Source organism: Folsomia candida, unplaced genomic scaffold (genome assembly GCF_002217175.1).
Source record: "Folsomia candida strain VU population unplaced genomic scaffold, ASM221717v1 Fcan01_Sc034, whole genome shotgun sequence".
In the NCBI taxonomy this organism is placed as follows: domain Eukaryota; kingdom Metazoa; phylum Arthropoda; class Collembola; order Entomobryomorpha; family Isotomidae; genus Folsomia; species Folsomia candida.
Window position 1 is genome coordinate 1,161,915 of NW_019091226.1, and position 12,218 is coordinate 1,174,132.

The 12,218-nt window shown below is 35.4% G+C and overlaps 2 protein-coding genes across 3 annotated transcripts; both read right to left on the reverse strand.

Annotated features, from left to right (window-relative positions):
* Window positions 1–1,517: 1,517 nt before the first annotated feature.
* LOC118439317 lies at window positions 1,518–5,344 on the reverse strand. Its single transcript, XM_035860553.1, has 5 exons — window positions 5,234–5,344; window positions 4,955–4,990; window positions 4,543–4,880; window positions 2,692–3,281; window positions 1,518–2,128 (listed from the first exon to the last, which is right to left on the reverse strand). Exons 1-5 carry the CDS (start codon window positions 5,243–5,245, stop codon window positions 1,641–1,643), a joined length of 1,464 nt encoding a protein of 487 aa, XP_035716446.1. The 5' UTR covers window positions 5,246–5,344; the 3' UTR covers window positions 1,518–1,640.
* Window positions 5,345–9,634: 4,290 nt separating this feature from the next.
* Window positions 9,635–11,534, reverse strand: LOC110860806 (SEC14 cytosolic factor). Of its 2 annotated transcripts, XM_022109919.2 has the most exons (7): window positions 11,215–11,534; window positions 11,068–11,143; window positions 10,959–11,002; window positions 10,759–10,910; window positions 10,519–10,688; window positions 10,175–10,255; window positions 9,635–10,093 (listed from the first exon to the last, which is right to left on the reverse strand). In XM_022109919.2, exons 1-7 carry the CDS (start codon window positions 11,341–11,343, stop codon window positions 9,723–9,725), a joined length of 1,023 nt encoding a protein of 340 aa, XP_021965611.1. In that variant the 5' UTR covers window positions 11,344–11,534; the 3' UTR covers window positions 9,635–9,722. The 2 variants fall into 2 exon arrangements, with proteins under 2 accessions (XP_021965611.1, XP_021965610.1); XM_022109918.2 differs by having other exon boundaries at window positions 10,759–11,002.
* Between the last annotated feature and the right edge of the window lie 684 nt (window positions 11,535–12,218).

Genomic DNA, 12,218 nt, shown 5'->3' on the forward strand with positions numbered 1-12,218 from the left:
CTGAGGTTTACGAATAGGTAAGGTGGTGTAATGGTAAACACGTCTTAAAATACTAATAACTTGTTAAACTAATACGTTAAGGAACTACTACTTCTCGTTCACAATTATTAAATATGTAGTAAAGTCCTCGCTTTTTTAGAACGTGAGGTGGACTAGGTTGCAGATTACAATATTCTTTAAACATATTTATTAGTGAGGGAAACCTATCATCGGCCATATAACCTTTCAGATTTTTAGTCATATAGGAATTGTTGACCAACTATATATGTACATAATGCTACCATGGGACAATACAATTCTTCATGTTATGTTAGTGACGCTTTCGTTTGATTACAACTGAGGTGCATCAAGTACTGGGCAGTTTTTAGTCTTCGTACCTGCGTAACTCCTCTGTCAAATATTTTATTGAGTCATTGTATCTCTCCCTCTAGATCTCAAGGATTGCCCATTTCCCACAAGATCCGAAACTATCACCGCCTCGACATCCTAATGCGGACTGTAAACGATTCTTTCACCTACTTCCTCCTCTCCGTCATCCTACTTTGCTGGATTCCTTGCACAATGGCGTCAATAAATGGATTCGCGGCCATTCGGTTTCGCCCGGTGTTGACCCTCTTTCAGTACTTCCCATTCCTTGGACTTTTCCATAATGGGATGTGGATGATTGCAATTGTCCTTAGGCCCTGTGCAGGTGTGTATGAAGAATCCAAAAGGCTAAAAGCTGCCCTAACTAGACAAACTTGTCAAGGTTTCGATAGTCAGAGCAAGTTTTTTCGGAAGCAAGTCAAGGCTTTGAAACCGTTCGGAGTTCGGTATGGAAGTGTCCGAGTGGCGAAAAGGATTGATATCTTGCTCTCATACAGTTTCATTGCGGATTATATTTTCACGCTGCTTCTCACCTTCCCCGCAGAGGCAGTGGCGGCTGGGAAATAAAATTTAAAAAATGGGATGTACCGTAACTTGTGATTTTCTTGGCAAAATTGCACTTTTCCATTGACATCTGACATCTATTGTCGTTATGATTTTACTTAATGTGTAAAGTTGCAAGAGAAATATGTAAGAAATGCTTAATGTTCGGTCAGCGTTTATGTAAATGAACATTACCCTGTCCACTAATTTGACCTATTTAGAAGGTGAAGTTTTATTGATAAGGTGATTAAATATAAATGCACTAGTAATTCTACATTAAGTAAACCATACTAAATTATTATTATTTTGATGTAAATAGTATAACGTACTTATTATTGTTCAATAATAAACACATTCCAAATTTAAATTTAGAACTTCGAATTTAGACTTCATTTTTAAAAGTGTGCGCTTCTGGTATCCATTTCACTGCGATATTTTCATATGTACATATGTACAGGGTGGTTTAAATGTCAGGTTACAATGGAAAATTTTTCAATGGGAAAAATTCGTAAATTTCCATTAGTTACGGATTTGGGATTGAGATTTTTATTAATTTTTATCACAACTAATGGAACACTGATGACAAAATTCTTAATATATTGAATTTCAAAGGCAAAATTTCGATAACTAATGGACTTTTGCGAATTTTTCCCATCGACAAATTTTCCATTGTAACCTGACGTTTAAACCACCATGTATTTAATGAATTTAGTGCACCCATTGAAAGCTCATCACGCCGAGTTAAACACCACCGCCACAATTACCACAGTTGCTATCACGATTGTAATGACTAAACCTACCAGTATTCTAACAAAACAGGTGCATCCAGCCTTTTTCTCTTTGTCATGGCTCCGCAATTCTACCGCGTTTGGAAAAAGTTGTAAAAGTTTCTTAAAAAAACTGCCATACAACATTGAACTAGTCCAATCTCCCAAATTGACGGTTTCAACGGAAGGGAAGCTAATCTCATAAGTTTTCCAAACAGGGGCTAATAAGTTTTTGATAAAATTATATTTCACGAGATCCTCCACTTCGTATGTGCCTTCGTCATTGACTGTTACAAAGACACGTTTCCCTTCCTGAATTATAACCCTGAGAAGTTTTAGTTTCGCAAAATTCCCTCGTTCAAAGGGTGGAAAGACGATTAAAGATTGTCCGCTTGGGGCTGCAGATTTGAATTTATCCCGGCTTCCCGCCCCGGCCCATGTGACAGATAGTTCTGAAAATATTTAATAAGGGTAGAACAGTAAACGGGGAAATTCAGGCATGTATCGTAAAGAGTACAAGTTTGCCAATTTTTGTACACATGCAAAATTTGCAATAATCTAATAAAGTCCGCAAATAAATAATTATTCGCGCAAATATCTGTATTAATTTCTCAGTATTAAAGTTCCTACTCTAGATGTTAAAACTAAACCAGTCCGTAAAAATTTGCCACTAATATGGTAAAACTTTAATACTGAGCAATTACTACACACTAAAAAAATTCACCAAAATTTACTCAACGTTGAGCAAAATTGCCACCAAAGCAACAAGTTGGATAAACGTTACTCAAAACTGAGTAAAATTTGTCAAATTTTGCTTATTAGTCGTGCAATCCCGGGCGAATTTTATCCAACAGTTGGTTTGGTAGCAATTTTACTCAACTTTTTTTGCAGTGTACATACCACGTATCACTTGTTATGACCACTTTTGCAGAGTCATAAATATATAACTACCGCTTGGTATTATTTTAAACTAGATTTCTGAGAGTGTGCAAAAACAATTCACAACATTTCATACCCAATGATTCCAAGTTCGCCATTTTGGGCAGAACGATCACGTCCCAAGTTTCTGTTTGGCCTGGGTCTCTAAATTCCATCTTGACATGGGTTAACGTTCCTTGATTGGAATCTAGCAGTTTTTGCACGGCATGAAGGCATCTCAAATCTCGAACGTCAAAATACGAAATACTGATATCTATCTTCTCCAAATTTCTCTGCCTCCCTAGAAAACTTTTCATTTCTGGAACAATCGGGATTCCAAGTTCCCTTAATGGTCCAAATCGTGGGAAAATATTTTCCAATTCCGAAGATAATAATCTTTCCCTCGGAGTGACTTCCATACACCTGAATTCCATTAATCTTGGCGTGATTGAGACAAATTTCGTAACGACCAGGTTTACGAGACTGTTCGAGAACAAGGATGGATTTAGAGACACTAATTCCACCCGTTTTAAGAGTGGGAAGTGTAAATTTGCCAAGGTGGTTTGGATAATTTGGAGAATTCCCGTTGTGTCCCACGTGATCGCCTTGAAGTCTAGATAAAGGACAAGTTTCTCCATTTCGCGCGAGGATTCAAGTATTGTCCGCGTGGTGAGGTGGTTTGTGAGCCTGCAAACAAAAGTCGGGTTATTGGCGGTTTTTTAAATAAAAATTAAGACAAAACTCTTTAAATTTTTATAAGTTAAATCTCTTTTTGGGGCTTTGTTGTCAAATATGTAAATCGTGCCAGTTAAGGTCTCAGATTTGTTGTCTAAACTAATTTTACTGTAACGTTTAGTTTTTTCATACATCTACCAAAGGGAGGGCGGCCTGGTGGATACGAATTTGACCTTGAATAACCCCGGAACGGTTTGTCGTAGCGGGTCAAAATTTTGAACAGACGAGCATGTTATCCTCAGATAGTTGTGTGCAAAATTTCAGCCTTCTACTTTGAAAAATGCCTGCCCCACAGCCCCCAGAAGCTGAGACAGTCATTTCAAATAGTTCCAGAAAAAATCTCGCCCGTGTTTGCAAAAAATTTTATTTGAATATTCTGTTGAGGAATAGAAGTGAGCTATTGGTGACAATTGACGAAGAACTATTTTCCCTACAAGTTACTAATTGGGTTGGAAGAGCTTACTACACGACAAATGCCGAAAAAAAATTCAAGAAATTTGGTGCTTTTCAGTGAGGAGAACTTTTTTAAACAGTTGATGGTCGTGGGTGCAATGTCCTGTCGTGGTGTCCTCCCACTTATCAAAGTCCCCCAAAAAGTGAAGGAATCTTCGAAGTATTATGTGGACCTTGTACTGAAACCACTTTTAGAATACAATTTTCCTAATTTGCACGGTAAAATAATAATTAAGGTAATTTTTATCGTGACGCAGCGTCTTCCCAGACGGCAAAGTTGACCCAAGATTATGCAAATGACCTTGAACCTAGATTGGGGATAAAAATCATTTGGAATAGTGAAATACCTATACAATCCCCTGATATAAGTCAAATCGACTTGTTGGAGTTCGGATAGATGAAAAGAAAATCTTTCTGTGGGGACCGAATTTTTTAGACGGAGTTTGGAAAAAATTGAAATGAGTGTCTCAACTTCTGGGGGCTGTGGGGGAGGCATTTTTGAAAGTAGAGAGTTGAATTTTTGCACACAACTATCTGAGGATAACATGCTCTTCTGTTCAAAATTTTGACCCGCTACGACAAACCGTTCCGGGGTTATTCAAGGCCAAATTCGTATCCACCAGGCTGCCCTCCCTTTAGTAATTCATGGAATTTGGTAACCGGTAACTCGAACCCAGTCGGGTTACCGGCGGGTCGGGTTTTTACCGGGTTGACCAGACCCATCCCACCTCTACTTAATGCCCTCTATTCCTTAACTTACACATTTTTCTTCCCATTCACACCCCAAGATATGCTTAACTCCTTAACGAGACCTCCCAGTTGTTTAAAAGCATCCATCAATGTATTCACATCCGGTCGAGGTAAATTCAGTTTGGCCAAATTGTGTGCCGATATGTGAACTTGCGACTCCACTCTGCACACTTGGTCCAAATATTTGAAAATATTGACCTCGCCAAAACCTGGATTAACTTCCGTGGTCAAATTTACGACTTTTTTCGTTGCCAGAATCTTAGAAGCGATCCCTTCCCAAATTAAACTCACTTGTGAGCATGATTTTAAATCTTTTATTTTCAGATTGCTGAAAATATTGGATAAAATCTGCAAATTAAAAAAAACATGCAAATAGTTTAATACACTGCATGTTTGTTTTTATAAATGTGGATTATTATTACATTCTGATTTGAGACGAAGTCCGGCTCCATTTGCAACTGTACATACAATTTTACGTGAATTAACATATAAATAAATATGTAAATATGTGACTTACTACATAATGATCACATAATCCCACTTTATCATGGCGTATGTATTTTACATTGAAACTTTTCAATTTTGCAAATATTTTGTGGAATTTTTTAAGTACATGCAAACAGGTAAAATAGCGGGATAAATTGGGACCAAAAAACCTCATTGTTTGCCAGGAAAAAAGATCACAAAATTTGACAACTTACCTTGATATACATGTATATATTCCCAGTTTTCCAAGGTTGCCGTGAGTGCGCCCACTGTATGTAAACTCAGTACAGGTTCTGCATTTAAGCGATTGAGTTGTTTAAATATCTGTGTATCGCTATTTTTCATCTCTAAGACACAATCTGTGTACAAATAAACATGTACGTGCTTTTATACACACATTAGTGATTTTGTTGTGATACTGACTTGTATTACTAGCTAGACAAATAATGAGCCATGCATATTCACGATGTGCAAAATGTCAGCATCATTCTGGTGAAAAATTCTAGTTGATTGAATCCATCATTGAAATTGAACTTGCAGCGTATGCTTAGCTTATTTAGTAAAATAAGAGTTGTACTTTTATTATTGATACACATATCTTTAAAACGTTAGTAAATATTAAACGGTCCATAGATGTGTCGATATGCATAAATTTCTAGCATGGAAGAAATCCAAGGAAAGAATCGAATGTTGTGTTAAATATCTTGTCGGGCATATTTCTTATCTTATTTATTTCCGTATTAAAATGTGACACGCCTTAATAAATACATACACTGCAAATTTGAATCTTGTTACAGTTAGAAATAATTATATATATCTTATTTAATTAATTTCAGCTGTACATAGACTGGGTAACACACATACATACATACGCCTATTAAACCGTCAACAACAAGGTTATCGTATTCTCCGCAATATACTTAATCGCTAACGGTTTCAAATTCTTCCTAACTGCGCCAAATGCGCCTACCTGTATACCCAGTGGTCTCAGCGCTTTCCACGTCTTCCTCTCAAATTTCGATATGTTTCCCAAATTCATTCTCTTCCTTAGAAAAGTTTCTGAAAATTCAACCACATTTGCCGCCTGTGGTATCAAGATGACCACAAAACACGTCGCTAACGTGCCTATGATGGGATTCGTTATGTAAACCAACCACGGAACTTTTCCATACATTCGAATCGTACCATAGTATGTTAAAACGATTACCGAAATTCCAAAAAATATTAACGGCGGGACCGAAAATGAACAGAAATTTTGATTCGTGTACTTATTCCAGGTCAAAATTTTCATGTAGAGCTTAATTTCTCGGAATCTTTGGAGCATTCCACGGCCGTTTTTGCGAGATGTGGTGAGATCAGTGATGATATCGTTCATCGAACAGACCACCATCAGCCCGATGATGAAAAATCCACTGACCGCCTTCATCGTGTCGAGTACGATGAGAATGAAAAATCCGTACCGGGCCGACATGATGGACATGTTTCTTGGGGAGTAATCATAGGTGGAAAATAAGTCGAAGAGTGGATCTACGCCGAGATAGATTGGAATGACGACAACGATAAAGGGAAGAACAAAGGTGTTCCAGAGCATGAGAAACATGCAGGTTTCTATGATGGCGTATTTTTTGTGACGGTCCGTGTTGGATTTGGTGAGTTCTGAAATTGATAACGGATAGGTTTTTAATAGTTTAAAAAGTTTGAAAATTTGTCTGCTGTTAGAATAAAAAAAACTATACATAGTGCAAATGTGTATATTCGTTAAGACAAGAGTTGAAAGCAGAATACGTTTTTTGCACCGTTAAAATCCAAAAAATAGGCTTCACCTAGCCGCCCGTCATTTATATTATTTACTTGTAGACATTTTCGAATAAATGGCGCTTATCGATTTTATGTATTTCTTGCTAAATTGTGTAGATGTGCAGAAATAGTGTAACTTGTTTAGTGCCACCAAACAACACATGCACGAAACTACTCCAAAATACTCCTGCAAGAAATTGATTTTTGCACGTTGGTTTTTCCGTGGCGAGTACTGCATCCAAAAATCTAGCAGATCCAACAACTACTGCACTTATTTAAACGATATTTAATTATTGAGACCAAGTATTTTTACCTGTCGTTTCCATCTGAAATTTTGGAATGACATTAATAATGACCGGGGCCACCTCGGGTGTGCAACAAATGACGTAATTCATCGCCAAAAATGCAGCAGGTAGAAAGGCGAACAGTACTTCGATGTAGGTCCGTACCACCGCACTCGTTGAATCATCTTGTCTCGATTCCAACAAACTTCGCGTGTAAAACTTTCTTATCAAAACGCCGAAACAAAACATTGTGTGAAGTGTTAGACAAATCATGCTTGAAGGGATGAAATATCTTTTTTTCGAAATTATTGAACCGAATTGTAGCTCTTTATTTGAGAGGTTAATTTTGAAATTCATTAAACCCAATTTGTTCCCGAACAGGTTTATGAATAAATCGACAAGTTTCCACATTCCGTCAGTTGCCATGATTTCTGAGGAATTTTATTTAGAATAGGTTTGTACTTACATAAATTCGGAGCTCGCTAAATACTTACTGCGAGGAAGGTTTTCTACTAGTATGACATTTTTTAAAAGTAATTTTTAGAGGGTTTATAAGAAAATTATTTAAATATTTTAGAAAGCTTTAAATACATACACTCTTAGAAATCCAGTATTAAAATAATACCAAGCGATATTCATATATGACTCTATCACAGAGGTATTCATAAGTAATATAATTTAGTAAAGTTCGGTATTAAAGTTTTACCATATCGGTTTTACCAAATTTTCCCGCACCGATATAATTTTAATACTAAGCGGTAATAACTTTAATATCGATAAATTAATACCTGCCTGACCATACAAGATTTCTAACCGTGTAGTAATCAACGTATCTACGTAGATATGCTAGCCAACTCTCGAAATTGTGCATGATATAACTTTGAATTATTAAATAAGAATATTAATCGGTTCAGGGTTTGCAATTTTTTGTTTCATGAAGGCAATTATTTTCGACATATTTGTAATTCGAGTTTTTATCAAGTTTGATATTTCTGAAAGAAACTATTGATTTGCACGTGTTCTGACGAGTTTCATATGGGATACGAAAAAAGCATGATGAAAAATAACACACTTATTTAACACGCCGTTGTAAAAACGACGTGCGTGGGTTTGGACACGAATCGCTATGAGTGCTTACCATAGGGCGGATATGTATGTACTTAAATTCCTCAAAATATGTATGTAATATGTACTTAAAAATCTCGAAAATATGCACATAAAAAATATTTTCCAAAAGAAATTTCCAACCTTATATATATTCTAGATTTGAGAAGATGCAAATTTTTAACACTCTTATAAGTAAATTATGTCAGAATTACATTTAAATCTTCATTCAATGACGTATAAGGCAAGACCAGTTCCATGTCAAGATTTTCTAGTGTAATTTTTGGCTTGAAAAATGCGGAAAATTGGATTGGCACATCGTTCACACGAATTGACAACCGATTATCATGGCAATGTAGATAATTTTGAGAAATTCTTAATTTCTTAAGGAAGAAAAATATTTTTGCATAAAAAAACTCGAAATATATATTGAAATATTTATATTTAGAAAAATACTCGAAATATGTAAGGAAATCTGCATATATGCATATATGTAGGGAAAAACTTTAAAATATGTATGAAAATATGTATATGTACGAAAACCCCAAAATATGTAAAATATGTAAAACTATGTTTGAATTTTTGGGATCCTACTAAGATGGGATGTTAGTGGACGAAGTTTAAGTACGATCTGATTTGGTATGCAAAAGTTAGAAATACATACATATCCGCCCTCTGGTGCTTACATACATATACCGTCATGAATCAAGACTAAAAGTATTGATTGGATAATATACGTACATACATATAATCCAATCACTACTTTCATTGCCCTTTAAGAGATAGATATGTATTTCAATTTTTTAAAGGGTAATGAAACTTATGCACTAAAACTTTGCTAGCCATTGATATTAGCAGAGATTAAATGGTTAATATTTTTCTACATACATATACGTACATCCTATCTACTTATACATCTCAGAGGAGAAAATTCATGTTTTCTTCCATAAAAGCTTTGAAAGTACTCATTAAAAAATTTACATAAATTATGTATGTACATATGTGTGTATGTATATATGTACCTGCCAACTTGTTGCTAAAATTTGGTACTTGTTTGTGTGTCGGTAAAAAAAAATGATGTGATCGATATCATCTGAAGGTACTAATGAACATTTTTTAAGTCGATTTTACCGGATCATCAAACTAGTTAAAGCAACTGTTCAGTGGATAAAAAATATCCGAATCAAAATTTCAATTGAAAAATATTATTTGAAAATTTACCAGTAAAACTGGAAATTAATAAAAATCGGTTAATTCGACCGTACATTTATTTCCCTAAATTGCCCAATTTACGTATTACTTAATTATTTTGAAATCAATTTATTTCTGCACTATTAGAAATCCAGTATTAAAATGATGTGTGCGAAACGGTAGCAGCTTTAGCATCGAGAAATCATTTCCTGCCTCATCTTACCAGATTCGTAAATTGTGTGATTGGTAAATCTTTCCATAATTTTAACTTTATTTATTTTTCAATTTCATAATTCCACAAGTTTATAAAAATTTACTTATGTTTGTATCACACTTTTTGCTTCCTTTTACACCCCCACTCTTCAAAATTCTTCCCTTTTCTGCTTCCTGGTTCATGGTGGACTTCGCGGATCAGGTTTTCATAAATTTTGACATCTTTGGAACAAACATTGGTCATATTGACGGATTGGAGTTGTTCCGGCGTCGAGATGAGTTGTCCGGCGAGGCGGATGTAATAAAATTCTAGAGCGTCCGGCTTATCTCCCCCGTAGCGTTTGGATAACTGGTCAGCGCCAATTTCGTCGCGAAGGCGGGCCTGCCATTGTTCCTTGTTTCGACCGAACATGGTCGTGATTTCGCGCAGTTTGGGGGTAAACACGCCCTCGTAGAGGTTCCAAAGGACGTGAATAATTTCGGGGGCTGAAAAGTTAAGAATTATTAATTTGCAGTGATGTAGAATGTAGATAACAAAAAGTGTGCAAATTAGTGTGTACAACTTACTGTTTACAAAGTACATCTTTTCGATAAGACCGGGATAATGGGATTGTAAATTTCCGAGAAAGTAGAGATAGAGTTGGAGACCTGATAGGAATAAAAAACGCCTAGTTTTTAGAAATTTCCGAGAATTATTCAGCCAGATGTTTCTAATCCTGGCAATTTTTCGTATTTGTAAGGAATTTTAAATTTTTATAAAGTGGAACTTTGCAAAATAATTTTTGGCCGACATTTCACTCGATTACTATTTATTTGCAATGCAGTTTTAAATTATATTGTGTTTGGGTTAAAAAATATTGAAAAAATTAACAAATTACTGATACAAAATTTGATATTATTTTGTAACTTACATCTTGGGCAGGTATGCGTGATGGCGTGAAATCCACTCATATCCATGATTATCGTTGCTTGCACAATTTCCATCCCGGCCGAATTCGCATTTCGCAAAAAGGTTGTAGAATCTTCATAAATTTTGTCCATGTAGCGCATTAACCGATTACCAAGTCCGGCAAGGATTGCTCTAAAATAAATTTTTCAAGTACAAAATTTACAAAAAAAACAAATCACACTTTTTGCAAATATGCATTTACCGTCTAATGTCCCAGTCTCCTAATGGCACTGATAAAACAGGTCTATTTAGAGGGTCACACCCCTCCAAATAAACGTTGTACTCCTGATCAAATTCTGGAAATTCTTCATCCAGCAATTTATCAATTTCGTTTTCTTCTCGCCATTTTAGCATCTTGAATAAATAAATGATTAAACTTGTTGAAAACATTTTGGAACTCACATTTTCCATTAACCGTTCAGCCGCATGGACATCAAAATTTGTCTCTGAAATAAAATCAGGTCTTAGTTTTACACAAATTTCTCACATTACAAAAAAATATTAAACTCACGGCGAAGAAATCGAATCAAGTAAATTTCCTTTTTCATGTAATCATGCTGCAAAATAGGCGATATTCTGTCACGAAACTGGTCAGACATCACAAAAAATATTAATATCACACAAACTAATTGATCAGTTAAATCAATTAATTAATTACCTCATCTAACTTCAGCTTTTCTTCAAGCGTTAGTGTAAAAAATTTTGTATTATCCCCTTCCACAAATTTAACAAATATTACGAACAAAACCACAAAATTTGTGAAACGTTTGAAATTTTTTTCACACATTTTTGTCTTTTAAGGAAATCGAACTAAAATAACTCCGTAACTTTTATCTACTTATGCAACAACTTCACGGATAACATGCACTTCTTGCATGCAAATGTGCGAACAACAAAGAATAAACTGCAAGTTTTTCCTCCTCCACAAAATTCGCGAATGCATGCATACCTACAAATTGAGCGGAATCATGCAGTGGAACAGACTCGATTTTTGGCTTGATCTTCTCGCACTTGTTAATTTTTTTTGTGCAAATCGAATGTAAAACTTTGACGTGCAAGATAAATACTTATGACGCTCGATTTCATCTTCACAAATTTAAGAAAACAATTAACGTAATTGCATTGTGGTTAACGAGAGTGGATATAAACCAGGTAGATATGTACATACAATCCGACCTTGGCCGGGTTAACTTTTCTCTGCCGGACTGGACTAGACAGATGAATCACTAATCATTAAAAAATTATATATGCAAATTTATTATGATTACATACTTAATACTTATATTTTTGCAAATTGTGGATATTTTCCACAAATCATGACGATAATCAATTACAGATACACCTCATCGCCTACATAAAAATCTAAATGGTTTGTAGAATCGAGTTGAAGTTTGGACTCTTCTGACAGGATTTTTTTTGCCTCAAAAATAAATGCACAGCACTTCACTTTTCAATCTTCTCACACAAATTATTAAATAGTAATGATTTGGGTGAGAAGATGTGTTAACTGGGTAATGATTCATCACCCAGTTTACATAACATTACCATTATTAAGTAGCGCAAGCTACTTTATGCGATGACTTAGTTAGTCTGTCCGTCCGTCCGTCCGTCAACACGATAACAGGAGAACGGATCGAGATAATCGAAATCGGTTTTCGCCAT